This window comes from Tursiops truncatus, chromosome X, assembly GCF_011762595.2.
Source record: "Tursiops truncatus isolate mTurTru1 chromosome X, mTurTru1.mat.Y, whole genome shotgun sequence".
In the NCBI taxonomy this organism is placed as follows: Eukaryota; Metazoa; Chordata; class Mammalia; order Artiodactyla; family Delphinidae; genus Tursiops; species Tursiops truncatus.
The window spans coordinates 89,896,798-89,923,896 of NC_047055.1; the positions used below are offsets into that span (position 1 = coordinate 89,896,798).

Genomic DNA, 27,099 nt, shown 5'->3' on the forward strand with positions numbered 1-27,099 from the left:
CTAATTATATTAATACCAGAGATAGAGGCTCCCCAGCTTTAGCAGTCATGCAGCATCCTCATTTGGGAAACCTCTGACTTAGAATCAGTTCAACAGAGTTTCTTAGACAACTTTCCCAGCTATATTACCTAAATTATAAAGCTCCTATGGACACTGGCCTTGAGGGGCCTGCAAAGCAAAGGCTGGGGCTCTGCCACTTAGTATACAGTCATGTACAGAGGCTTCATGGCCTGTAAACTGAGGGTTCTTTCACTAGAATTATGTTTTTAAAAGACAGCAAATTTCCAAAGTAGGGTTAAGGGCGTATTTACTGAAAATCTCAGCAACTAAGCTAGTCAGGGAATTAGATGTAATAAAGAAGAATAATAGAACTATAAGTTACAATCATAACAAAGGTTCTCACTTATTAACTACCAATTATACCTTAGCATTATAGGCATTCTAACAAAAATCTCATGTTATCCTTTTAACAATCCTTTAATGTTTAAAGACACTGAACCTCCAAAATCCCATTCTCTCACCTACCCAAACAATTCTCTCCTATTTCTCCTGTGTAAATTTCCTCACCTTACTTACTCAACCTATAACCATTATTTGATTTACACTTTCATCATACTCTCCTCCTGGAAAGACTTTATTCACTTGGCTTCAAGGGCATCCATCACTCACATTCTCCTAGATCTACTACTACCCTCACAGGTCACTCCTCTTCTAGTTTTCTTTGCTAGTTCTTCAATTTCCTGATCTATTATACTGGAATGCCCCAAGGCTCAGTTTTGAGTTCTCTTCTTTTCCCAATCTATTCTCACCCCTTGGTGATTTCATCCAGTCTCGTCCATCTTTCCTAGTTGATCAGGCTAACTTAAGTCTCCCTCTTTCTCAGCTAATCCTGTTGGTTCTACCACCCAAATGTACCCAAAAGTTGACCACTTCTATTGCTGCCACTCTGGGTCGAGCCGCCACCACCTCTTACATGGATTACAGAAGTAATCTCCAAGTGGGTCACATCATTTCTCCTTTTTCCTCCTTTAGTCTATCCACAGAGTACCAGAGAGCATCCAGGCAGATCACCTCACTCCTCCATTCAAACCTCCCTACAGTTTCCCATTTAACTCAGAACAAAATCCAAAATCTTTACAATTGCCTACAAGGCTGAACATGATTTAGCCAGTCTGTTTCCAGCTGGACCACATTTACCTCTCTTCTCACCCTGCTCAGCCATGCTTGCCACCTTGATTGTCTCTGAATATGCAAAACACACTCCTGCATTAGGGCCTATTGCTTCTTTCTGCTCCCTAGATGTGGAACACTCTTATCACAAGTATCTTCAAGGCTCACTTCTGTCACTCAGGTCTTTATTCAAATATCCCCTTCCAGTGAAATCTTCCCTGATATTCCTATTTATAACTGCAACTCCTCTACCACCAGTCTCTAGTACTCTCCAGCTCTGGTTTCTAGTATATTTTTCCAGGGAACTAATCATAACATTACCTAATATTCTATATGTAATGCTTATTTACTGTCTGTTTACCTACATGAATTAACATTTTAAAAGTCTTAGAAAAAGAACTTATCTCAGTTTTATCAGTAATATAAAGCTAGCCAGCAATAAGTCAAATATTTCCTTAGAGCTAGTAAAAGTATAAGTAATTTGGCAATACGTATTCACAACATTTTTTTAAAATGCTCTTTGACCCTTCAGTTCTGCTTTGGAGCACCCGCTCCATGGAAACAATCCAAAATATAGGGAAACTATGAGGATAAATATTCAGAAGTAAAAAACTTTTTCTCCCACCAGAGTGAATACTCACCACTTAGCAAAGCACCTGATCTTAAGTAGGCAATATGTGCAGAAATGAACTAAGAAACATCACCATAAATTGCTTAAGATGCCACTGTAAATTAGCAGTGGGTTTTGGGGAGTTGTATGATCTATTTTCTTTATTTTTTTAGAAATTTCTAACATTATCTGTGTAAATCTTATATGGAAAAGAAAATATACTCACATACATATAATACTGAGCCACAATGTAGTAATAACATTGTAGTACTATAAATGCTTATAAAAAGTTCCTCAAACTTTTATTTCTTCTTCTCTCAAAATGCATAAAATCAAATGAAGACAACTATTATGTGAGAAGCCAACAAGGCAGTCAGTCCTTCTATTACCTGAGTGGAGTTAGATAGTTGGTTTTTCCACGGCTCCTCTGCGCTGCTGGTCAGGTTTGTGCGGTTATGAGGTAGAGTGAGTGCGTTTCGCTGCAGGTAAGGCACGTTTCCATTACTTCCACTTCCTGTTATGTGATTATTGCCTATCAAAATAGTGTCTGTACTTCCCAGCGTTCTTGATGTGCTACAGGGAACATGGCCTGCAGAAAAGGGTCCATTGGCCAAAGGCTGCCCAGGGCAGGCAGGGCGGACTCCAGGCTGAGAGACGCTAGGCACTCTGGTCAGAGCAAGCTGTGGCTGCTGGCCAGAGACTGAGTTTGTAGGCAGTGATGAGTCAGCTGTTGGCCCATTAGGAATTCCAGTAGATCGTACCTGTGCAACTCCTGTCTGTCTCATCTGTCAAAAAACAAATGAAAAATAAATGCTGCCTGTGTGGTCCACAGGGGACAGAATCAGAATATGAAGAATATATAACCAGGTAATCTCTGATTTTACCCTAACATTTAATTTCTCTAGGTTAAAAAATACCTTTTCAAAACAAGAAATTGTTTCTTCACATTTAGATTAGCTTCCTCGGAAAAGCAAGAACCTACTTAATTTTTTAAGAAATATCCCTTTAGTAATGACAAAAGAATCCAGCTGAAAATTATGGAAAGGAAATCAAATTTACAGGTCTTTCCCCCATCACAAAATAGGGGACCTCAAAATTCCATTCTATCACATTTATATGCCAGATTCTCTGAGTTAAACAAGCTTGAAAGAACCCCACCTAAGTTTAGGATGTAGCTTGTTAAGTATTAAAATAATATAAATAAAACTCATGCAGAATAACATGTAAATAATAAAATACTAAGTCATGTTCAAAATCAAATTTATTGCTGTTTTCTCCTAAAAATCTGTCCATTACTAGTATTTTAAGAAGCACAGATTATTCAATTCCACCAAATACTGGTGGAAAGTAGAAGTGGGCATGAACATACTCTAAAATGATGTTCCAGTCAATAGAAATATTCGAAATGGTAACAAATTTTAGGGGAAAAAAATGCTATACACACTTGATGTTGCTGCATTAAGACAAACTGACTTTCCAGCTGTTCCAGCATCAGTTTCTGTGCTGGATTTAAATTATTTCTATTTGCACGGAGCTGTTCCAAGTGCTAGAAGAAGAAGAAAGGAGAATACAGTCAAAGACACATCTAAGAAACAAGCTCACTATTCTAAGCAATCTTTCCCTTGAAATGAGTAGGTAAAACTCAGAATGCTGTCTAGTCAAAGATACTGATTTCTGACCAATGACAATCAACCCCAAGATGAAGTCCTTTAAGAAGTTTGAGAAACCTCAGAAGGTTTACTGTAATGTGATCTTTGAGATAAATACGCATGAAATTCTAATCAGTAATTTTCAGGATTTACACAGAAAGTTCTTTGAGCTTAAAAATGCATTGTGAAAGAAGATATACAGACTGCCAACAAACACATGAAAGAATGCTCAACATCATTAATCATTAGAGAAATGCAAATCAAAACTACAATGAGATATCATCTCACACCAGTCAGAATGGCCATCATCAAAAAATCTAGAAACAATAAATGCTGGAGAGGGTGTGGAGAAAAGGGAACACTCTTGCACTGCTGGTGGGAATGTGAATTGGTTCAGCCACTATGGAGAACAGTATGGAGGTTCCTTAAAAAACTACAAATAGAACTACCATATGACCCAGCAATCCCACTCCTGGGCATATACCCTGAGAAAACCAAAATTCAAAAAGAGTCATGTACCAAAATGTTCACTGCAGCTCTATTTACAATAGCCCGGAGATGGAAACAACCTAAGTGCCCATCATCGGATGAATGGATAAAGAAGATGTGGCACATATATACAATGGAATATTACTCAGCCATAAAAAGAAACGAAATTGAGCTATTTGTAATGAGGTGGATAGACCTAGAGTCTGTCATACAGAGTGAAGTAAGTCAGAAAGAAAAAGACAAATACCGTATGCCAACACATATATATGGAATTTAAGAAAAAAAAAATGTCATGAAGAACCTAGGGGTAAGGCAGGAATAAAGACGCAGACCTCCTAGAGAACGGACTTGAGGTTATGGGGAAGAGGAAGGGTGAGCTGTGACAGGGCAAGAGAGAGTCATGGGCATATACACACTAACAAACGTAGTAAGGTAGATAGCTAGTGGGAAGCAGCCGCATGGCACAGGGATATTGGCTCGGTGCTTTGTGACAGCCTGGAGGGGTGGGATAAGGAGGATGGGAGGGAGGGAGACGCAAGAGGGAAGACATATGGGAACATATGTTTATGTATGACTGATTCACTTTGTTATAAAGCAGAAACTAACACACCATTGTAAAGCAATTATACCCCAATAAAGATGTTAAAAAAAAAATGCATTGTGACAAGTACACTCTAAGAAGCACTGTTTGGAATAGGAAAAGTCTGAAGACAATCTGACTGTCCAAAACTAGTGATCTGCCTAAGTAAAAGTATGAAACCTACGTAAAGAAACATGATGTAGTCATAAAAGAATAAGGAAGCTCTTTATACACTGACATGCAAAGGTCTGTAAAATATATTATTAACAGTATATATAGCATTCTATCATTTGTATAAAAAAGGGAGAAAAATAGTAATATATGAGAGAAAGAGGATGCGTATTTGCTTGTACATGCATGATATATCTCTGGAAAGACAAATAAGAAACCAATAACACTGGCTGTCTATTAGGAGGGGAACTGAGTGGGTAGGGGCAGGAATTAGATGGAGAATTTACTTTATATACCCTAAACTCATACTGAGGCAGTTTGAATCATGAGAATATATTTGGGGGGGGGGGGGGGGGGGCGGGGGGGAGTGGAAAAAAAAAAGAATGAATTATCTCTATTACTCTGGTAAATGTGGGTTCATTTTACTTATGCGCCTATTTATTGAGTTTACTGCCATTCAACTTTAAGCATTAATAGTTAAAAAACTTAAAACTTAGTACCTCTACTCTTCTTTAATAGGAAAAAACAATCTGTCAAAAGCATATCTTACATACCTGTAATTTCTGTGGTGTCAAACACCATGAATGACCTTGTTGCTGTACTGGAGGATGTGACACTGCATGGCCACTACTCCAATTATCAGAAGTATTCTGAGGAAAATTGATAAAAAAAAAAATTAAAGAATATTTGGTTAAATCCATAGAGTTAACAATAATGACTAATGGAGGCCAAATGACTTTGAATTGGAATATTTACATATAAGAAAGATGTTATGACATTTAGTTCTTTTAAAAATACTTTTACATGCATAATAAATTTGGAAAATCATAAATTAAGAAAATATTGATTCTTTAATAAGCCACCCAAAAAGGCCCACCCCTAAACTATGGCCCAAATGGCTAACCTAAATACCACACTGTCCACTAGGTCCAACATTAAGTTTATTTCAATGTCAGTAGAAGGTGATGATGAAAAGTGTGTTGAGATCTTAACAGCAGGGAGATGAATAAAATGATTTGATGAATGCAAATTTATCCCTACTTTCTATATTTAATATGATGCTAAGAATTTGGGATAGAAAAACTCAAACCTTTCACTCTTTGATGTCCACAGATTTAAAGTAAAGGACAGGAGATGTTCAAACTGCACAAGTTCAGGGCAGTTAGGAGTTTCTTTTTTGACTGGGATTTTTATATTTCTCTAAAATATATACCTTTGTTGGACTAGATGTTCTTTTCCTCTTGGCAGGACTGGACAGGTCATCTACTTGACTAGAAGGAATCATGTGTAGTGGCAAGGATTGCTGTGAAATTGGTGTTTGACTGAGGCCTAATACAGGTTCAGTATTTGGATGATGAGGTTTACATGCCTAAGAATCACAGAAGGAAGACAAAAATAGGGTTCTATATATTCTTAATTCATTCCTTCAAATTGTAAAACTTTACAAGCTGCATACTTTTCAAAGCTATGTGGACATCGCTGATGGCAATTATTGAAAATCAAAATCAAATGAATCATCAATGGAGGAATGTGTACCTTCCTTTGAAAAACTTGCTTTAAAAAATAAACCACTGCAGCATTACTTTAAGAAACCTCCTTCAAAATCATGAAAATGCACAAAGGTTCTAAACTGGCACCCCAAAATTTCTTCCCATATCAGAGGGAGTTTTAATTTGATCTAGATTCCCTTCACAATTAAATCAAGAGGCTTTTCATTAATGAAAGCCTCCTGTGCTTAGTAAAATACGCTTGACCACTACAGATTGAAAAGAACCCTTAAAGCTGGGCACCTGCAGAACATAACCCAACTTCTCACCTGCTGTGCTGTGTTCATGGCACCCTGCCTGGAGGTAAGCTCTGCGGGGATTGGTAGGCTCCACGCCTCCTCAATACTAGGAAGTAATTTAGTTTTATTCTGTAGACTACCTTGTGGAAGGTTACACAACTGAGCCTAGGAAAATTATGTAAAAAGCAAATTTAACACAAGCCTAATTGAGTAAGAGCAAGTCCACTAAATCTTCCTAAATGCTATAACTAATTGTTTTTAAAAGAAAATAGATTCTTAATTTGGGGTTTCAGAAAGATACTAAGTATAATGAGGGAAACCGGAATATAAACCTTTGTGAGAATTAAAACAAAGCTGAGCTCTGTTTTCAGAGTTCTTATAGCTGTCTTCTCATGAAACTCCAAGCAAGAGTGAAAGACAATGTTTGTGTCCTTTTCTCTAAAATGCTATGACAACTTAAAAATGTAGACAGTACATAGAAAAAAATTATGTAAATTAATATGCATCAACAGAGTAAATGTGCAAAAGAGCATCTTTCAAAATACTGCATATCTTACTTAAAATGAAAAGTAAAATAATATTACAAGCTATGGTATGTTTACAAAATATGGAAACAAATTATAGACATCAAAACACAGCTAGACAAAATTCCCAGCCACCCTCCTCCTGCCTGAGTGTCATGGGGAAATATGTGCCTTTAAAAAACTGCCATTTAAACATTTTACCTGTAAATACTTAATTCGTGCTGCAAGTGCAGAGGTATTACTACAACTTTTGCTTCTGGTTGCATTTAAGTAGCATTTAATGGCATCCTGAGGCTGGTTGCAGGATTCGTAGAGTGTGCCTAGGTCCATCCAGGCTGCAGCATGGCCATGGTCCAACTGTACAGCACAAATATAGGCCTGTAAAGCATCCATAGGCTGATTTTGCTGCTGATATAGCACGCTGGAAAGAGACATTCAGAAAAAATAAGTTGACTAAGAAGAACTGCTTAGCTTCATAAAATGATATAAGCCATGAAGTACATTATATGTGATGCAACCATCTTTGTGTATCAATTATAATACCATTATTTTTATACAAAGTCTTACCCTATTGAACACCATGTATCTGCACTTGCTTCTGATTTATCAATAGACTGCCTGTAAGATATAAAGGCATCCTGAACTTTCCCAATACTTGAATAGCACCTGAGAGGGGAGGGAAAAATCAAGAAAATATGATTAATACTGATTGATTAATTAATTAATTTGCTGAATGGATGGACTATATGTCAAAGCAAATAAAAACCTAATAAGCTGACATATTTATGTGAATGTGTGTACATACATGACAACAATAATGTACATTATAATTAACCCTTCAATAAACTATATTATAGTCTATCTGATAGTGTTTATCAATACAGCATGCTTTAGAACCTATTAAAATAATTAAAGGCCATATCACTTCAATATTATAATACTGAGTTAAGCACACTCACACACCCACTACTCTACTTATACAGCTTGATCTCTCGTTTTCTATAGAGTAAGAACATAGAGTTAAAAACCAAGAAAAACACTCTATGTTGGTAAGACTTGCTGAATCAGATTTCAATTCTCCTTTCTTAAATAATGAGGGCAAAAATTCTTTAATTCATACAAAATACAAACATAAATACTATCAAGCTAACTATCAAAAATAGTATAAAATAGAATTAAGTACAGTATATTATGACTAGTAAGGGTAGCAAGGTATGATTAAAGTTTCAATGACCTGCCATTTTCTTAATGTAGATGTACCTGATGGATACACAGAACAGCAGCTGAAATTATAAATACAGAAATTATCTTTAGTGCTTGGCACTAAGGGAAAAAGAAAAGAACAAAATCCAGTTCGTCTTCAAGGAGCTTACAATTTAGTTGAGGACTGAAGACACATTATAATTGTCATGATGCCATATCAAATGGCTAGCACAGACAATAACTGGTCTGAGAATTTAGGGTAGACACACTACCGGGGTTTAGGAAAGACAAGAAAGGGAAGGGTAAGAGTAAAGGAACTGAATATGTGTAGATGCATACTGTTTAGATCAGTGATACCCATTACCAGCCAGTATATGGCAATTTGGCCAAGCAAACGAAATGGAAAAACAACATACACATACATACATAAATTTTCCATTAAACTAATATTTGTATTGTAATTGACTTATTTTGAAATACTATTGACTGAGTAAACAGCAAAAAAAAATTTAAACATCAAGTACTCCAAAAGTGTTGGAACCACTGATTCTGGCAGAGAAGGTAAGAAAAGGCATTTTGAAATGCTGCTTGAACAATATGAGCAAAACTTAATATAAGATAGCACAGATACGAACAGTAGAGGATTTTAAATCCAACCCAAGAATACCCTGAAGTTTGTTCTTCTAACAAGGGGAATGGCATGATGAAAGTACTTTATAGGAATATTAATCTGCTAACAACATGTAGGGATAAACTGAAAGGAAAATAAGTTATGGACAGTAAAAAAGAAGGCAGTTATATTCACTGGTTTGGAATACGCCAAAATTAGGATGAAAGTAATGCAAGTAACAACAAAGAAAAAGACAGGAGAAACAATAAACCAAAAAACAGATAAAGACTTTGTGACAAACTCATTAGCTATTCATGGGGGTGGGGTTATAATTTAGTTTTTAAGCCTGATTAAATAGAGGGAAAAAAATGGTGATATCATTGGCAAAAATAAAGAAGAAGGAGCTGGTTCAGGAAGAAATGATGAATGAGATTTGAAATATGCTGATTTTGACATGAGGTGTGGACATTAAAATGGGAAATGTTAGGTAAAGAATGGGAGATGTGGTCCTGGTGTTTAATACCTTGAAGTGTAGCAATCTAGATTTGGAATTCATCCATATCAAAGAGAGGGTATAAGAACATAGGATACCGACGAAGGAGAGGTAAAACTAAGCCTAAGCAATCATTAATATTGTGGTTGGGGCAATATAAGAAAGGTGAGTGACTGAGACAGAGAAGGCAGTGTCACAGAGCAAACTGTTTTATGAGAAGGGAATTCAGGACAAGAGGGCATTAACAATGCCAAACAGGGACAGACACCACAAAGAAAGGGAATGCTTAACAGATAGTAGAAAACATGCTCTGTTTGTTGTTGTTAAATCAAAGCCAATCTCAGATTTATAGACAAATTTGCCTAACCGCTAGGAGGAATAAGCAGTAATTCCCAAAACCAATGTTTTCATACTTGATTCCTACAAAATGAAAGTAGGAAACCAATGTGCCCAAATACAGATGTCCCAATCCAACTGCCAAACACTTTTCCTCTAATAAAACTTAACTAGGTTCCCCTGAGACAGCGCTGTGTAATTGAGAAAGCACTGGGTGTTGAACCTAGGATCTAGTCCCTGCTCTGATACTAGTTACCTGCATGACTGTGACCTTGAACAAAACATTTTACTCCTCTGAGCTCACTTTCTAAAACATCTGCAAAATGACAAGGTTTACAGGGTAAACTAGGTGACCTCCTGGTCCTTCCCAGCTCTAACATTCTATAGTTCTGTGATAACACAGTCAATGATTAGTACCAGTTTAACAGCATTACCACATTACACTTTTGTTATGATATACACATGCCAAATGACAAATTCAATCTTCAACACAGACCTGAATGCAGAGGTAAGTAATAAAATGCCTCAGAAATATTAGGGTCATCAAATCCCAAAGTTGCTTACTGACACTTGAGATCTTCCTTCAGAGCTTTAATAACTTCTAAAATACAATTTATTTATAAAAATTTTCTCACAACAAAACAGATTTGAAGCAACACATTAGAAGTCAGCAAAAGAGGGTAAGAAAAGTAAACATCAAAGAAAAAAAATTTTAACAGTCCTCAGATAAGAAATAATGGACACCAACATGATAATCTTGAACCCCAAAATAAGTTAAATTGTAGTAAGTATCCTTTAATTGAGAAGTCAGTAAACTATAGTTGGAAAATTTTACCCAGAAAGATTCAAATAAAAGCATCTCAATGATTTAAAATGTAAAACCAGTTAATGCGGGGGGGGGGGGGGGGAACCTCCTATGGAATAGTGCTCATTGAGCTGAAAATTACTAAGATAGTAATTTTTGCGAATTCCCTGGCGGTCCAGTGGTTAGGACTCAGCACTTTCACTGACAGGGCTGGGTTCAATCCCTGGTCAGGGAACTGAGATCCCGCAAGCGGCACGGCGGGGGAAAAAAAAAAGTAATTTTTGATGTTTCGTTATGCATTAATTTTCCATGCCTAGAATTAAGAAAAAATTATATTAAAAAGACATCCACACTATTGTACTGTATTAAACTACTGATTTGTATCTTAGGTCAAAAGGAAAATACTTTCCAGTATACATTCCTTTTAATCTATATTAAAAGAAATTTTCATATATAAACATTAACACTAGAGGCAATGACTAGGCAAGGCCCTACTTCCCAGTACTAAGATCTCCTTTCTGGTCACTGTATGAAACCTATCACTGCACAATACTAATAGTAGTAACAGAGCTAGCTCCAAATGCAAATGGTGTTCAGTTAGTTCATTTATTCCATTTACTGAATAGCCACTTTGCTAGGCAGACAGATACAAAGATGGTAATATCCAGTTTCTGCTCCCAAAGATCTTTAGTGAAAGAGACAATGTTTGGACTCTCAAGCTTTATTAATAAGCAACCCAATTTACATGATTTTACAAGCTTGGGAAGGAATCAGAAAATCCCTGCTAAAAACAGCAACTTTTCCACTCAACTCTTATTGTATATTATTATTATTATTTTTTTTTGCGGTACGTGGGCCTCTCACTGTTGTGGCCTCTCCTGTTGCGGAGCACAGGCTCCGGACGCGCAGGCTCAGTGGCCATGGCTCACAGGCCTAGCCGCTCCACGGCATGTGGGATTCTTCCGGACCGGGGCACGAACCCGTGTTCCCTGCACAGGCAGGCGGACTCTCAACCACTGCACCACCAGGGAAGCCCTTATTGTATGTTATTAATGAATAATCAAAATTTTTTTAAAGAAGGAAACATCTTAATATTATTCCCTCTCATACAAATATACTTTGCTATATTTAAAGGAAAAAAATGAAACCATACAAAATACTAAAATTTAACATGACTATATGGCAAACTCACTTCAAGTAAAATACTATAGAAAATAGAGGAAAAAAGCTTAAAATTAAAAAACAAAATAGGATAATTTCCAAAGAATTCATAAAATTAAAACCTTTAGAATGGGAAGGTACCTAACAGATAATCTAACCCAGGGCTTCTCAACCTCAGCCAGGTAATTTTTTACTGTAGAGAGCTGTCCCACTAGATGCCAGTGGCACCCCCCTATAGTTGTGATAACCAAAATGTCTCTACAGACATTATGAAATGTCCTCTATGGGGCAAAATAGCCCCACACCCCCGGCATTGAGAACCACCAATCTAATTCTCTAATCAATAGAAAACTGAAGCCTCAAAAGGTTTAACTGTACCATCCATGATTCCACAAATAGTAGCCTAGCCAAGACTTGAATCCAAGTATCTCAGCTCGTAGTCGAATGATCTTTCCACCATACTGCAAAAGCTAAAACCAATTAGGAACCAAAAAACAATCTGATAATGGTCCAAAAATATATTCTATCAGATACATATACATGAGGTATGTTTCAGATAATCAGTAAGCAAAATTCAGACATTCAAAGTACAAGAGAAGTTTATAGGCTTGCAAAAAACTATTTTCACTACATGTCACTTCTCCTTTCCAAAAGTCCAATAATAATGTATCTACTTTCGACTGTGATTTGAGATCTACTATTAATGTCCATTCTAAGGTATATATCACTAATCAAAATGATAACTAGCAAAGTTCTACTGACTACTGGTAGTCAACAGGTAGAATGAAAAATTCTCTGTTCTATTAAACAGACATATAAAGAAAACACTAGAAATCAAAAGGAAAGGCATAAATAGTTGAATGAAAAATTACTATCTGCTATGACTTTTAAAAACCAGCAATAATTTAAGTCAAATGAAAATTCAATAAGCAAAATAAGAAATGTCCTGATAGACCAGATGCTGCTGTAAGAAAACCACCACATTCAGAAGCTGTCTTTTATTTTTTAACTTCTAGAAATCTGTTATAAAAGACTTAAAAGAGAAAATACACTGATCAAGTTATTAGTAAACTAATATTTTAGATCATAGTTCAAAACCCTTAGCTGGAATAAACAAAAGCAAAGCCTAAGTATCTGATAAATCAGTCTTACCTTCCGAGGAAATACCAGGACTGGCCAGAATTAGGATCTGCTTCCAAGGACTTTGGAGATATTGAATAGCATAGCTTTCCTTGGTGGCTTTATCTCCCAGGAGATCCACAGTATGATGCATCCAACCTATAGTAAGTGATTAAAAATATTTACCTAAATGAGTTAATTATTCTTCTATTTTAAAGAATACCAAGCAGAAAACAAACAAGTAAAAAAATACTCTTTTCAGTAAATTTATTCATTTAGCTTGGCATACACATTCCCAAAATTTAGAACTGTCAATTCTGGCCTAAGAAAGTCTGTTTTTAAAGTACAGTCAAAGCTATGAAGAACTTTCATTCCAGAGAAATTAAAACAATTTTAAGCATTGACTTATCACTTAGTAGACTGCAAACTACAGTTCTTTTATTCTCTGATTTTTTTGTATTTGAAAAGATTCCAAGGTATAAAAGAATATAAAGATGTTAAATCTTATTCACTGTTCCGTGCAAAAATTTATGTGCATTTAAGAATCTCCAAGACACTATTAACCCAATGTTTATTTCCAAGGAGTAAATATAAGCTATATAATCAATGATAGTTCAGAGTAAAACACACACATACAATCCCACCTTATTGGCACTGGCTACATATTTTCACACCTTATAAAATAAAAACTATAAAGCATTTGACAATTTTTTAAAACCCCAAGGCTATAAGAAAAGTCCATTCAAATGGTGCAAATAAAAACGGTACAAAATGGGTAACACAAATGTTTAATAAATAAATTTAGATAGTGCATAATCTCATATGTGCAATCTTAAAAAGTCGAATACACAGAAGCAGAGAGTTGAATGGTGGTTACCAGGAGCGGTAAGGTTGGGGAAATGGGGAGATATTGGTCAAGGTTACACAGTTGAAGTTATGTAGGATAAGTAAGTCTAGAGAACATACAGCATTACAACTGCAGTTATTAATATTGTAATATATACTGGAAACTTGCTAATATGAGAATAGATTTCAGGTGCTCCCACCACACAAAAACAAATGGTAACTATGTGAGGAGATGCATATGCTGACTAGCTTGACTGTAGTAATCATTTCACTATGTACAGGTGTATCAAAACATCATCTTGTACACCTTAAATACAACCGTTATGATAAATAAACAAACAAGCAAGCAAGCTGGCTATGGAAGTAATCAAAAGACTGGATCATGGACTAGTGTATTCTATACCTTCAAGGCACACAGGAATAATTTGATTTAATTTGCCAGGGAATCATATTTCAGTTGTGGATCAATTCAAGTGCATAAAATCAGCTGTTCTTTGTGTATAGTCCACAGTACATAAAATAAATAAGGACCTTTATTTTCTGGCATTTATTATAGTTGCTGTGCTCCAAAAGACATTTTAAAAGGATTGAGTTACCATGTTTTACAGAAATATAAGTCAATCACACATCTATTCATCTGTTCTTTCCTTACCTCTCCTACTATTACTAGTAAGAACAGGACCTACAGTAGCAGGCTCTAAAAGGAGTTGCTTAAGCAACAGTGACAAGAAAGTAGGAAGGATTGATGTGCAGGCATAAATTACACTCAATTAGGGGAAGTACCTTCCCTTTCAAAACCATGGAAAGTTTACCTATACACTCTGCGAAAGAAGACAGGTAATTCAAACGATTTCAATCCATTTCTTAAATTTAAAAGGTATATATGCATTTTTGCTATTGACACATTCTTCACTGCAGCTAATTAAAAAGCAGCTTGTATTCAAATATTAGCTGAATGAGTAAGCTGTCTGAAGGCACCACTTTGCTCTTTTTACTGAAGAACTAACACAAAAGCTTTTTTGCTGTACTAATAAACTTGTTTTAATTTAAAGATACAAATTCACATTACTCAAACACTACATGTAATCATTAAAAACAAAACTTTACTATAATTTTTAAAAGTATGGATAACTCAAGGAAAATTCTAACCAGAGATTAAATTAAAAACAAAGCTAAAAATAAAACTTTTATATGAAAGCAATGTGTTTATTTTGTATAACCGATCACATAATATGCATTCATATCATGAAGATAAGTGATAAAGTCTAAGCTTAAATAATTTTAAAATTACATTAAAAATAGTCACATCATGAAAACATTCACATTACTACAACGGTGGCTAAACTTAAGAGTCAATTATTTGCCCAGACCAAAACCAAATTTTAAAAAGCTGGGGTGGGGGGGGGAGGGAGAACCAAAAAAAACCCCCGAAATACCAAATGCAGACAAGAAACATGACTCAATAACCAAGCAACAAAATTAAATGTTGGAGAATTCCATCATTATCTTCTTGGTGATAGTGACACATTACATCCAGACGACTACATGCTTTCATCTTCAACATTACAACAGAACTGCATGTGTAGAGAAACTATATATAGTGTTAGATGTTCCACAATTCTTACATAAAATGCTTTAGTTAATATTATCAACAGAGCTATGAAAGCAAGCTCACCAACCACTAAGAGACTTTAGGTAAATCACTTAACTTCATTGAGTACTAAGCATATCTGGCACAAAGAAAGTATTCAGTCCCCCTCACCCATGGGTTAAGTACCAGAGTATAATTTTGAGAATTTAAATGGATGAGCTGCACTAAAGAACTGTAATGAGATTGACTGTGAGATAGACAATGCTCGGCAGAAGGTGGAAACATGATGGGTTCAGATTAATTCTATCAACTCTGGGGAAAAGGAAAGAAAGAAATAGGGTACATGAGCCACGTATTTACCATCTGTGACATGTAAAAAACATAAAGAGATGTACTTATAACACACTAAATGTATATTATTACATACCCAACTGTTGTAAGACAGTTGCTTTTACTTGTGCAGAAAGGTTTTCTGTCTGCAAAAGTTGTTCATAAGCTTCCTTTGCAGAATGATACTTCCTCTAAAGAGCAGGAAAAACAGATTTAAAGAAAATAAAATTAACATCTTTAAAGAACTAGCTCATATGTTAAGTTTTATATGATACTGATATTTTAGCGTATTTTAAAAAATCAACTGAAAGAGAAAAGTGCCTTACTGAATGTTTCTCTAACTCTAGACAGCTGGGGTTAATAGACCATGTTTCAGAGTATCTAACACCAGTAAAACATTCAATATAACAAAGTATCATTAAAACATGACCTTTAAGAATTTGTCAAATCTCAATAATTAAAAAAAATCATCTCAACCTATTTAATAACATAAATGATTTCAACTTTACTTAATAACACTAATGAAACCAGAAAAGTATTCCACTTCCAAGTGCATCATCTGTCTGCCTAGAAATACCAAGTTCCGAAGCAACTTAACAGGAACAATAGAGCACGTCAAAAATGCTTTAAAAAAACTAAGTACAAAAGTAGTTGAAACCTAAGTTTAAAAGATATAGATACTGGTATATAAAATATCCTATGAAAAATTTTAGAATACATATATGATTTTGAAGACAACAAACCTCCCATAATTATAGTCTAATAATGTTTGCAATATTTAAGATTCCTTGGGCAAAACTCTAAATGAAACCATTTACCCACAGTTCTCATCCCAGAAGTACTAATATGACTGAAACCCATTATTGCTACAGTCCTAAAACTTAAGACAAAACCTCCCCACCACCCCCCACAAAAAGGGGAAAAGCCAACAAAAGAAAACCTCATAAATACTATCTTTAAAAAATACTTGGCAGAACAATGAAGTGGCTTTCATTCATATCACTGACAGTACACAGCTGCCTGAGCAAACAAATCTTTCTCCCCCAAAACATAGGTAGAAACACGAAACTAGCTGTGTGAGCCTCAGGCAAATCACTTGAGCTATGATTCAACATCCATAAAACAGATGTAGTGCCTGATCTTTCTATCTAGAGTTGTTCTAAGGATCAAACGAGATTAAAAAAGAGCTATGGAAACAAATAAGGAGCTCTATGAATGCAGTATGTCAACATGAGGAAGATTTGAAAGAACTGTCCATTGAGATTAACAGTAGTTATTACATAAACTTTTATTCATCAAGTAAATGAGTTCCCTTTAAACATTAATCTGGTCTGAAAAAGTGAATTAGACAATTAATGAAGGATAAGGATCAAGTTATTCAACTCAATTCCTTCAACTGGTAAATATTTGTTGAATACCTAATACATAACAGGAACTGCTAGGACTACAGTGTAGTCAAGAATACAGATATAAAAACAAATAAAACATACTGTACTGTGTACAATAACAGTATGATATTTCCCAGAGGAAGAAAGAGCATGTGGTAAATTTAGAGTACTAGCACACTGGGCAGAAAATGCAGAGACAAGCAGACAACTTCACAAAGACCTTCCTAAACCAAGTTAAAAGACTACAGACTGTATCCTAAGACAATGGGGTACCACTGAAATGAGTTCAAGCAATATGATCAAATTTATATTTTAGAAAGAGCCCTTTGTGGAATTACCTCAACAAATGCTAAAACATACTTCCAAACACTAGTAATAATAATAAAACCAACATACTTGAAAAGCTGGTTGCATCGTATTGAGAAACATGAAGTTTGATTTCTACCTCCTATTATATACAAAAAACTGGCATCCACATTAAAGACCTAAATATGAAATGTAAAAGTATAAAACTAAGAGAAGAAAATGAAGGAGAGTATTTCTTTGAGATGTGAAAGAATTTATTCAACTTGGCCAAAATGGCACAAATAAGGAGGAGTAGTAAGGATCTGACTTGAAACACATAAGCAGAAAAATAGGCAATGGACATAAAAACCAACACATAAAAGGTGAAAAACATGTGAAGAAGTGTACACCTCTAGAAATCAGAAAATGCAAGTTTAAATGATATATTACCTTCTACCCATCAGATTGGCAAACATAAAGTTGGGTAGTTCTTAGTATTGTGGGGATGTGAGTAAAGGAAAATGCTCATGCCTTGCCTGAAGGGAATTTACTCATGAAATTAGGTATGCAAATATGCTCCAATCTAACAATCTCACTCTTGGGATATATATACCAAAGGAACCTTCCCAGAGGTAATGTTGTAAATGGTACTATTTGTAGTACCAAGGAGATGGACAACCTAGGTCTATGTCACTAGGTGAGTGGAAATATAAAATATGATGGATGCTTACAGCAGAACATTAAGTAGCAACTATAAATAGTATATAAAAGCAACATGAGTTTATCTGTAAAGGTGTTTAGTATAAAGTTAGTATAAAGTTTTGTCTCTGGTAATGCTGAAGTAACAACACTTCAGACAGCTTTAAATTCTGGATAAAATATAAAAGTTAACTATCAGAAAGTACTGAAAAGAAACCAAAATCAGGCAAAAACAGAGAAGCTAATACTTAGAGGAAGGGAATGGCACTGGTTTAGTAACCCCATTTTTCTAGGATTTTCACCTGAAGGCAGGCCCCAACTGGTATCTGGTTGGCTACAACTCAAACAGAAATCAGCAATCTTACTAGCTTGAAGAATCTGAGGACAGACTTTGTAGCTATCACAAGAGCTGGAAGTGAGGGGAGAAGAAACACCAGAAAGGAGAGGGAGAGAAACAACAACAAATTCTGCAGTTAAACTGCTCAAATCCCTGGTTGACCACTGAACTGTGCATGAACACAACAGATGTTCAGCAGCCTAAAAGAACTAAAGGAAGAGATTTAGCTGTTGCCAACCACAGGGATGACAAAGTTTCGTGAGTGACTTGGGCAAAGTTAACTGGCTAATAAAACAAAAATATCATCTTCAGAAAAATATAACAAAATCACTCTCCACAACGTATTATTCATGATACCCAGAATAAAATTACCAGACTTGTAAGAATCAGGAAATTTTTACTCATGTTGAAAACAATAGGAAATTAATGAAAACCAGCCATGAAATGACTCAGATGTTGAAATTGCAAATAATTTTAAAGCAGCTATTTTAACAATGTTCACAGATGAAAAGGAAAACATAATCATAAGGAATGAATGGACCAAAAATCAGAGCACGTAAAGAGAAATTAAAAGAGAAACACAAGGAAATTCTAGAACTGAAAAATACTAATTTGAAATTTAAAAAAAAAGTTACTGGAAGGACTGAATAGCAGATTAAAGACTTAATTGGAGTCCAAGAAGGAGAAGAGAGAAAGAATGGGGCAGAAAAAATACTGACAATGGCCAAGAACTTTACAGAAGTGATGACATCAAAATCCCATATCCAAAAGACTAAAAAAACCACTAGTATAAATATAAAGGAAAAACCAATACCTAACTACATCATAGTCGCATACTTAAGAACCAAATGTAATGAGAAGAACCTTGAAAGCAGCCAGAGAAAAACGACAAAATACAAAGGAAACAATAAGAATGACAGCCAACTTTATGTAACCATATCAGTAATTGAATTAAATATAAATGGACTAGATATTCAAACAACAGAGACTGCCAGACAGATTTACAAAAGTGAAAGAAAGCCAAAACCACAGTACTTGTAAGATATGCACTTTTTCATATAAGGATTCAAACAGGCTGAAATAAAAGGATGGGAAAAGATACCATGTAAACTGTAAGTATTAGAAAGCTGAAGTGACTAGATTCAGATCAGATTAAGAAGGCTTCAAGGCAAAGAGTATATTACCAGAGAGAAAGAGGAATGTTTCATAATGATAAAGGACATATCAGGATGAGATAACAATAACAAGGCTTCTAAATAAATGAAGACTGTACAGAATTAACACTGATAAAATACAATTAATCTACGTAATTTATTCCAATTTCACCAACTGTCCCACATATATCCTTTTTCTGGTCCAGGATCTAACTTAAAATCCCATGCTGTGTTAAATTAGCATGTCTCTTTACCATCCTCTAATCTGGGACAGATTCTCAGTCTCTGACTTTCATTACCTTGACACTTAAAGCAGCGGTCCCCAACCTTTTTGGCACCAGGGACCGTTTTTTGTGGAAGACAATTTTTCCACAGACTGGGGGTGGGGGTGGGGGTGGGTGGGGTGTGTTCCCAGGAGGTAATGCGAGCCATGGGGGGGTGGGGTGGTTCAGGCGGTAATGCCAGCAATGGGGGAGCTGCAGATGAAGCTTCGCTCACTCGCCCTGCGGCTCACCTCCTGCTGTGCGGCCCAGTTCCTAATAGGGGTTGGGGCCCCCTGACTTAAAGTACTAGCTAATTATTTTGAAGAATGGCCCTTTCAAATTAGTAAGCACCTTGTGGAAAGATATTCAACATTCCTCATATATTAATTAATTAAAATTCTACAGTAAGAAAAAGGTGACCCCTTTCCCTGTTTATTTATTCAATTATTCATTTATAGCAATATGAATATATTTTATTCTATATCTTATATACCATTATTATAATTGTTTCTAAACTTGTGTCAGATTTGGTGATTAGAAACCCCATTTCCCTCAAGTTGGCTTCTTTATCTTTCCACATGCCCATCATTTTCTAAGCACTTCCTTACTTTTTGGCACCATGAAATGTTCCAGGGATCATCTAGTAGTTTCTCTGCCTAAGCCCTGGAATTACCCACTTCTCCCCAAGAATTCCTGATTCCTTTTATTGAAGAATTGGATTTAGAAACAAAGATCTGGGTGCTAGTACATTCACTGCTGCCAAGGTGGGTCACTGCTTCTAGGCCCTTGCAGCAAACAGCTAGGAAATATATTAATGTATACATACATTATGTATACATTACATTATATGTAATGTATGTATATACATACATTATATGTAATGTATGTGTATACACACATTATATGTATGTATACAGATACATATACACACACACACACATACACACACACACTCTCTCTCTCTCTCTCCTCTCTCTCACGTCTCTATTTCTATCCAACTATTTCCATAAATAACCTATGTTCATAGTGATCCCTCCAATTCTAATCCAACAACACAGAATTCAGTCTAGCCTTTCTTCTTTTCTTACTTGTAAGTTCTCTGACACTGAAAATCTGGTCATTATCCACAATACATTTACTTAATTGTTTACCCCTAATATTTACATAAAATAGTTGCAGAATTTCTATCCATATCCCTGTGAGAAAGTAACTGTAGTGGAAGATTTGTTTACAGTTCTTTTGTCTCTAGCTTTACACTATAGAGTCAAAATACTATTCTCCAAAGTTATTTAGCTTAGTTCTTTTCATCCCTACCCCTCAGTATACTTATGTTATTCATTTGTAATACAGTTAGGTTAATTTGTTACTGTTCATTCTATTTTGGGCTAACTCACATTCTGGTTGGTCTTAATTATTCAATGAATTTTGGGGTGGGTATGTGAAACATAACCAGGTTCTAGGAGTTAGAGCTACATAAAAAGTATACTCAAGGTAAGTTCTACTCCCTACTACCCCATTCACAACCATTCCTGGGTAGGTAACCAACCTCACTTGTTTCTGGTTTATCCATTTTCAGTATTACCTGTGCACAAGTGGGACGTGTATCTTGCTTTGCACATACATAGTTTCTTTCACAAAGGGTAGCATATTATACTTTTATACTTCACATTTTTTCCACCTAACAGTATATCCTGGAAATCATTCCATATAGTGATTTACCTAGGTCTTCCTCATTCTTCTCTAATGCTGCATGGCACTCCACTGCCTGAATGTACCATGATTTATATGTACAACCATTCTCCTATGTATGGACATTTAGGTTGTTTCTGATGTTTTGCAATCACAAACAATGCTCCAAAAGATATCTTTGTGCCTATATATTTTTATATTTCTGGAGGTATATTTTCAAGGTAGATTCCTAGATTTGGGATTGTTGAGTCAAAAGGTTAAGTGTATATAGAGTTTTGCTAGATTACTGCATGTAGTTTTGTTAGATTATTTTGTTCCAGATGGGGTGTACCAGTTTGCATTATCACAATGCATGAGAGTGCCTGTTTCGCTACCATAGCCACTTACACTTTTCACCAATCTGACAGGTAAGAAACTGTATTTCAGTGTGCTTTAATTTGCATTTCTTTAACTGGGTGTGTTTGAACACTTTTTCACATGCTTAAGGGCTGTTGTATCTTTTTTGGAAAGTGTCTGCTCATGTCATTCTTCCCAGTTTCCTAATGGGTCTTGTTCATTGTCTGTCAAATTTTAAGTTTGTTATATATCAGGGGTATTAGCCCTTTGTGCTATACGTTGTAAACATTTTCTCCCAGTTTCATAGGTGTCCTTTGAATGTATGGTTTTTTTGTTTTTTTTTTTGCCATGCAGAAATTATTTTTATGTTGCTCAAACTGATCGGTCATTCTTTTTATTGCCTCTGAATTTTGAGCCATAGTTTAAAAAGCCTTTTTCCTACATCAAAGTTGAAGAAGAATTAATGTTTCTTCTAGTACTTGTACAATATCAATGTTTACATTTTGATCCTAATTCATCTGTAGTAGTTTATTCTTGTGAATAGTTTGTGTTACGGGTCTAATTTTATCTTTTTCCAAATGGCTACCTTATTGTCCCAGAACCATGTATGAATAAATCTACCTTAGCTAAAGGAATGTAAGATATTACCCTTATCATATACTGAATTTCTCTATGTACACTGGATCTATTCCTGGCCTTTCTATGATATTTCACTGGTCTATTTGTCTAGTCACATGCCAGTACAATACTTTTAATCACACAGGCTTCCTTGTAATATTTTAATATCTAGTAGGGTTAATATAATCCATACAATCCCTACCATCACCACCAGTGTTATTCTGGCTATCCCAGAATGTTTTTCCATATCAACTTACCTAATTGCTTTAAAAAGTTTATTAGTAATTTTTACTGATGTTGTATTACATTTAAAAACCTAAATTCCCATGAACATCTTTATACTATTGAGTCACAGTATCTCTTTTAAGTTTATTGTTAAGTATTTAATCACTTTGCTGTTATTATAAATGGCAATATTTTCTAACTGTGTGCTCTCTAATTATTGTTGCTGAAAGCTATTGATTTCTGTATGTGCCTCTAATTGATTTTTCTTGTCTAACTGCATTGGTTAATACCTACAGTACAATAATGAGGAGTAATGAAGACAGAGGACATCCTTTGCCCTGCTCCTGATTTTTGTGAAAATGTCTCTAGTGTTTCCCTTTAAATAAAATACTGACTTTGGAATTAAAGTACATGAATTTTATCATGATAGGAAAGTAACCCTTAATTCCTATGTCCAAGAGTAATTTTAGTTGGGAATGGGTATTGAGTTTATCAAAGGCTTCTTCAGCATCTATGATGATAGTGACTTGTTTTTACCTTTAGCTCTATTATTATGATGCATGATATTAATAGATTTCCTAATATTCAATCAGCCTTGTATTCCCAGAATGAATACCACTTGGTCATAGTATATTATTTGCTTAATGAGGTAACAGATTGTTTGCTAATATTTTACTTAGTATTTTTATACCAATATTCATCAGTGATAATAGTTTGTATATTGATTCTTTTTTGTACTGTCTTTATCAGGTTTAGGCATCAATGTTATACTTGTTTCAAAAAGGAATGGGGGGAAACAGTATGTCAGTTCCTCAAAAATTTTAACAGAATTACCACATGACCCAGTAATTCCACTTCTGGGGGTATATATCCAAAAAAAAATGGAAAGCTGGGACAAAAACAAATATTTGCACACTCATGTTCACAGCAGCATTATTCACAACAGGCAAAAGTTGGAAGCCACACGAGTGTCCACTGACAGATGAGTGGATAAACCAAATGTGGTGTATACATACAATGAAATATTATTCAGCCTTTAAAAGGAATGGAATTCTGGCACACGCTACAATATATACAAACCTTAAAGATATTATGCTAAGAGAAATAAGCCAGACACAAAAAGACAAATACTGTATCATTCCACTTACATGAGGTACCTAGAATAGTCAAACTCATAGAGACAAAAAGTAGAATAGTGGTTGCCAGGGGCTGGGGGGAGGGAGGAATGAGGAGTTATTCCTTAATGGGTACAGAGTTTCAGCTTGGGATGATGAAAAAGTTCTGGAGATGGATGGTGGTGATGGTTGCACAATAATGCGAATGTACTTAATGCCACTGAATTGTATACTTAATAAATAGCTAAAATGGTAAAGTTAATGTCAGGTATATTTTACAATTAAATAAAAAAGAAGACACCAAAGAACTGTGGCCTGTAGTTAATGTTTAGAGGCAGATTTTTTGTTTCCATTATATTGTAAAAATATGCTATAGAATCAGTAAGTGCAGAAAGGACTTTAATTATTATCAAACACATAAGTCTCTCAAGGTCAGATTAAAGGCTGTTATAAGCCCCCTATCCCTCTCAAAACAAGGAAAAGAAATGAGAAAGTTTCTCTCCATTTCTAGTGGTCTGGCATAATCTATAGAGTGCTAGAATTATCTGGTATTTAAAGGCTTGGTAGAATTCCCCTGTAAAACCATCTGGGCATGGTACTTTCTCTGTAGGGCATTACTTAATTTTCTGTTTCTTTTTATGAAAATTGGCTTTTTATAACTTTCCTAACTAATGAGGTCAATTTCTCTAATCTGTATTTCCCTGGGAAACAGTCCACTTTAAGTTTTCAAATTCATTTGCATACACGTCTGCTAAGCTGTACTTGTATGACTGTACTAATTTCTTCTGTTTCCATGGTTATCTTACTTTATGTATCTGTGCTTTATCTCTCATTTATCCTCCTGATCAAGTTAGTTTGTGGTTTATCTATTTTGTTAATTTTTTTCAGAATATAAGGTTTTGACCTATTAATTAGATCTACTGTTTTTCTCTCCTTTTCACACTATTTATTTCTTTCAAAAAAAAAATCTTTCTTCCTCACAATATTGTTTTCCTTACCATGATTTTTGTTTGTTTTGTTAACATATTTCTTCACACTGAACTAATCTTGAATTCATGGAATAAACCCTAGGTAATCATGACATACTTACTGCATCTTTAAATGTCAGCTGGAATTTATTTTTCTTTCTTTAGAATTTTTGGATTTGTACAATATGCATAAATGAAACCAGTCTACAGTGTTTCAGTAATAAACTACTGCTAGTTAGAAGACAATGTTAAAAATGAAACTAGTAATTCTTATCAACAGTGTTATTCATAATAACATTATTTGTAACTATCTCTCAAGGGAGAATAGTTAAATTAGCTACAGTACATCTCTGCAAAGGGATATATTATAATACAGCTCTACATGTACTGATAGGGAATGATTTCCAAAATATAATATTAAGTTAAAAAAACCAATTTAAACAAGATCAAGAGAGTACATATATAATGGGTTATTATTTCAATAAAATAAAGAAAAGCAAATATATGTGCAAGCATATATATGGATTTGCTTATATATACACTGAGATTCTCTGGAAGGATATAAAACACACTGCTTATGTGGTTGGTGGCTTTCGGGAGGGGAATAGGTGGCCAGGGAAAAGGAGGGAGGAGCATACTACACTGTATTCTTGCAGGCACTTTCATTTTGGATTATCTACTCAAAAATAAGTAACACTGTAATAACAAAATTAAAAGGGAGAAATCCTTTACCTTTAATCTTTAAAGGTTATTTAGAATTTAGATGGTGACTTGTTCAAGTTATTTCATTAAAATCAAGAAAAAGAAATGAAGGCCAGTTAATACTATTATTACTGTTAGGAAAAAAAATGGTTCTGCGGGTCTCAGCTAATAAAATGGGAAAGGTAAATTAAATAATTGATATAAATATCCAATAATTCATAATATATTTACTTGGAGATATGACATTATACAGAGAAACAAAATTATCTTTATTTAGATAATCTAAGAATGGGTGTGGGTGAGTTGACATGACATCTCATTAAAATTACCCAAACCTAAACAGAACTACCATATGATCCAGCAATCCCACTTCTGGGTACAGGTATATTACCAAAGGAAACAAAACCATTATCTTGATGAGATATCTGTACTCCTATGTTCACTGCAGGATTATTCACAAGAGCCAAGAATGGAAACAACCTAAGGGTCTGTCTCCAGATGGATCAAGAAAATGTGGTATATAAATACAATGGAATGATATTTCAGCCTTAAAAAAAGAAGGAAATCCTGTCGTTTGTGACAACCTAGGTAAACCTGGAAGGAATTATGCTAAGTGAAATAAACCAGACAGACAAAGACACATACTATATGATATCACTTATATGTGGATTCTTTTTAAAAAGGGGTGGGGGTGGGGAGTTAAACTCATAGAAAAGACAGTAGAAAGGGTTGCCAGGGGGTGGAGTGGAAGAAATAGGGAAAGGTTGGTAAAAGGGTACAAACTTCCAGTTACAAGACAAATAAGGTCTGAGGATCTAACATATAATATGATGACTATAGTTGATAACACTGTATTGTACAATTGAAGTTTGTTAAGACAATCAAACTTAATTGTTCTCACTGCCCCCACTTTAGAGATGTGAGGGGATGGGCGTGTTAATTAACTCAGTGCGGGAAATCATACATATATCAAATAATCACATTGTATACTTTGTAGGTAAGCCTTTTGTTTCCCTTAATTTTTCACCTGAAAATAAAAATCCTTGTTATAAGCACTGGAGTAGAGATTTTTCAATCCTTTCATATGCTTACAGTGTCATCTTCCTGTCATCTAATAATTATATACTCTGCCTAGCACAAACTTTGTTCTTTTTGTTTTGCTTAATCTTAATGGGCACTAAAATTTATCAAATGAAAGAATCAGTGGGGGGAGGGGTCCTGTACCCACATTACCTTCACGAAATTAAAAAAAATAACACGAACAGACAACTTCTCATCAGAAACAATGAAAACCAAAAGACAATGGAATGTAAATTTTAAAGTGGTCAAATAAAAATAATCAAATAGAATTCCATCTCAAGCGAAAAACATTCATTAAAAAGAAAGGCGAGATAACATCTGCTTTACCTAAAATCTCACCAGGGAAATCTCACTAAGAACTAGAAAAGCTGGGAAAAAATCAGAGCTCATCCTTTTGAAGACAGCAGAGATCTCCTGAGGTAATGAAAACAGAAGGAGTTAAGACTCCAGGGAAAGAACTTTGGAGAGGAAGCTTATTTCTATAGCTGCTTTCACCCTGGGGCCTTTACTGATTTGGCAAAAAATCAGCAGTTGGCAGGAGGCTGGGATTAGCGTTGGCAGGTAAAGACTCTGATCCACAACATGGATGTAATTCTCAAATGCATCCTCTCAAGGTGGATAAAATCCCTAGATTAGTAGAGTATCCAAACCTGAGTGTGCATCAATTCTGAGTCAGTGGATGTGCGCACATGTGTGCGTGCGAGTACGCACAGGGGCGGGAAGGGTAGGCGGGCGCACAGATGGAGGTGTCCAGGAAACAGATGTTA

General features: G+C 35.2%; 1 protein-coding gene across 1 annotated transcript in view; it reads right to left on the bottom strand.

The window, feature by feature from the left end:
* Positions 1-27,099, bottom strand: part of KDM6A (lysine demethylase 6A) — a 204,571-nt gene that overhangs the window by 45,789 nt on the left and 131,683 nt on the right. Inside the window, 10 exon segments of the mRNA XM_019943503.3 lie at positions 2,170-2,565; positions 3,225-3,326; positions 5,224-5,319; positions 5,883-6,038; positions 6,486-6,620; positions 7,181-7,400; positions 7,547-7,645; positions 12,740-12,794; positions 12,797-12,865; positions 15,571-15,664. Coding sequence (XP_019799062.2) covers positions 2,170-2,565; positions 3,225-3,326; positions 5,224-5,319; positions 5,883-6,038; positions 6,486-6,620; positions 7,181-7,400; positions 7,547-7,645; positions 12,740-12,794; positions 12,797-12,865; positions 15,571-15,664 — 1,422 coding nt within the window.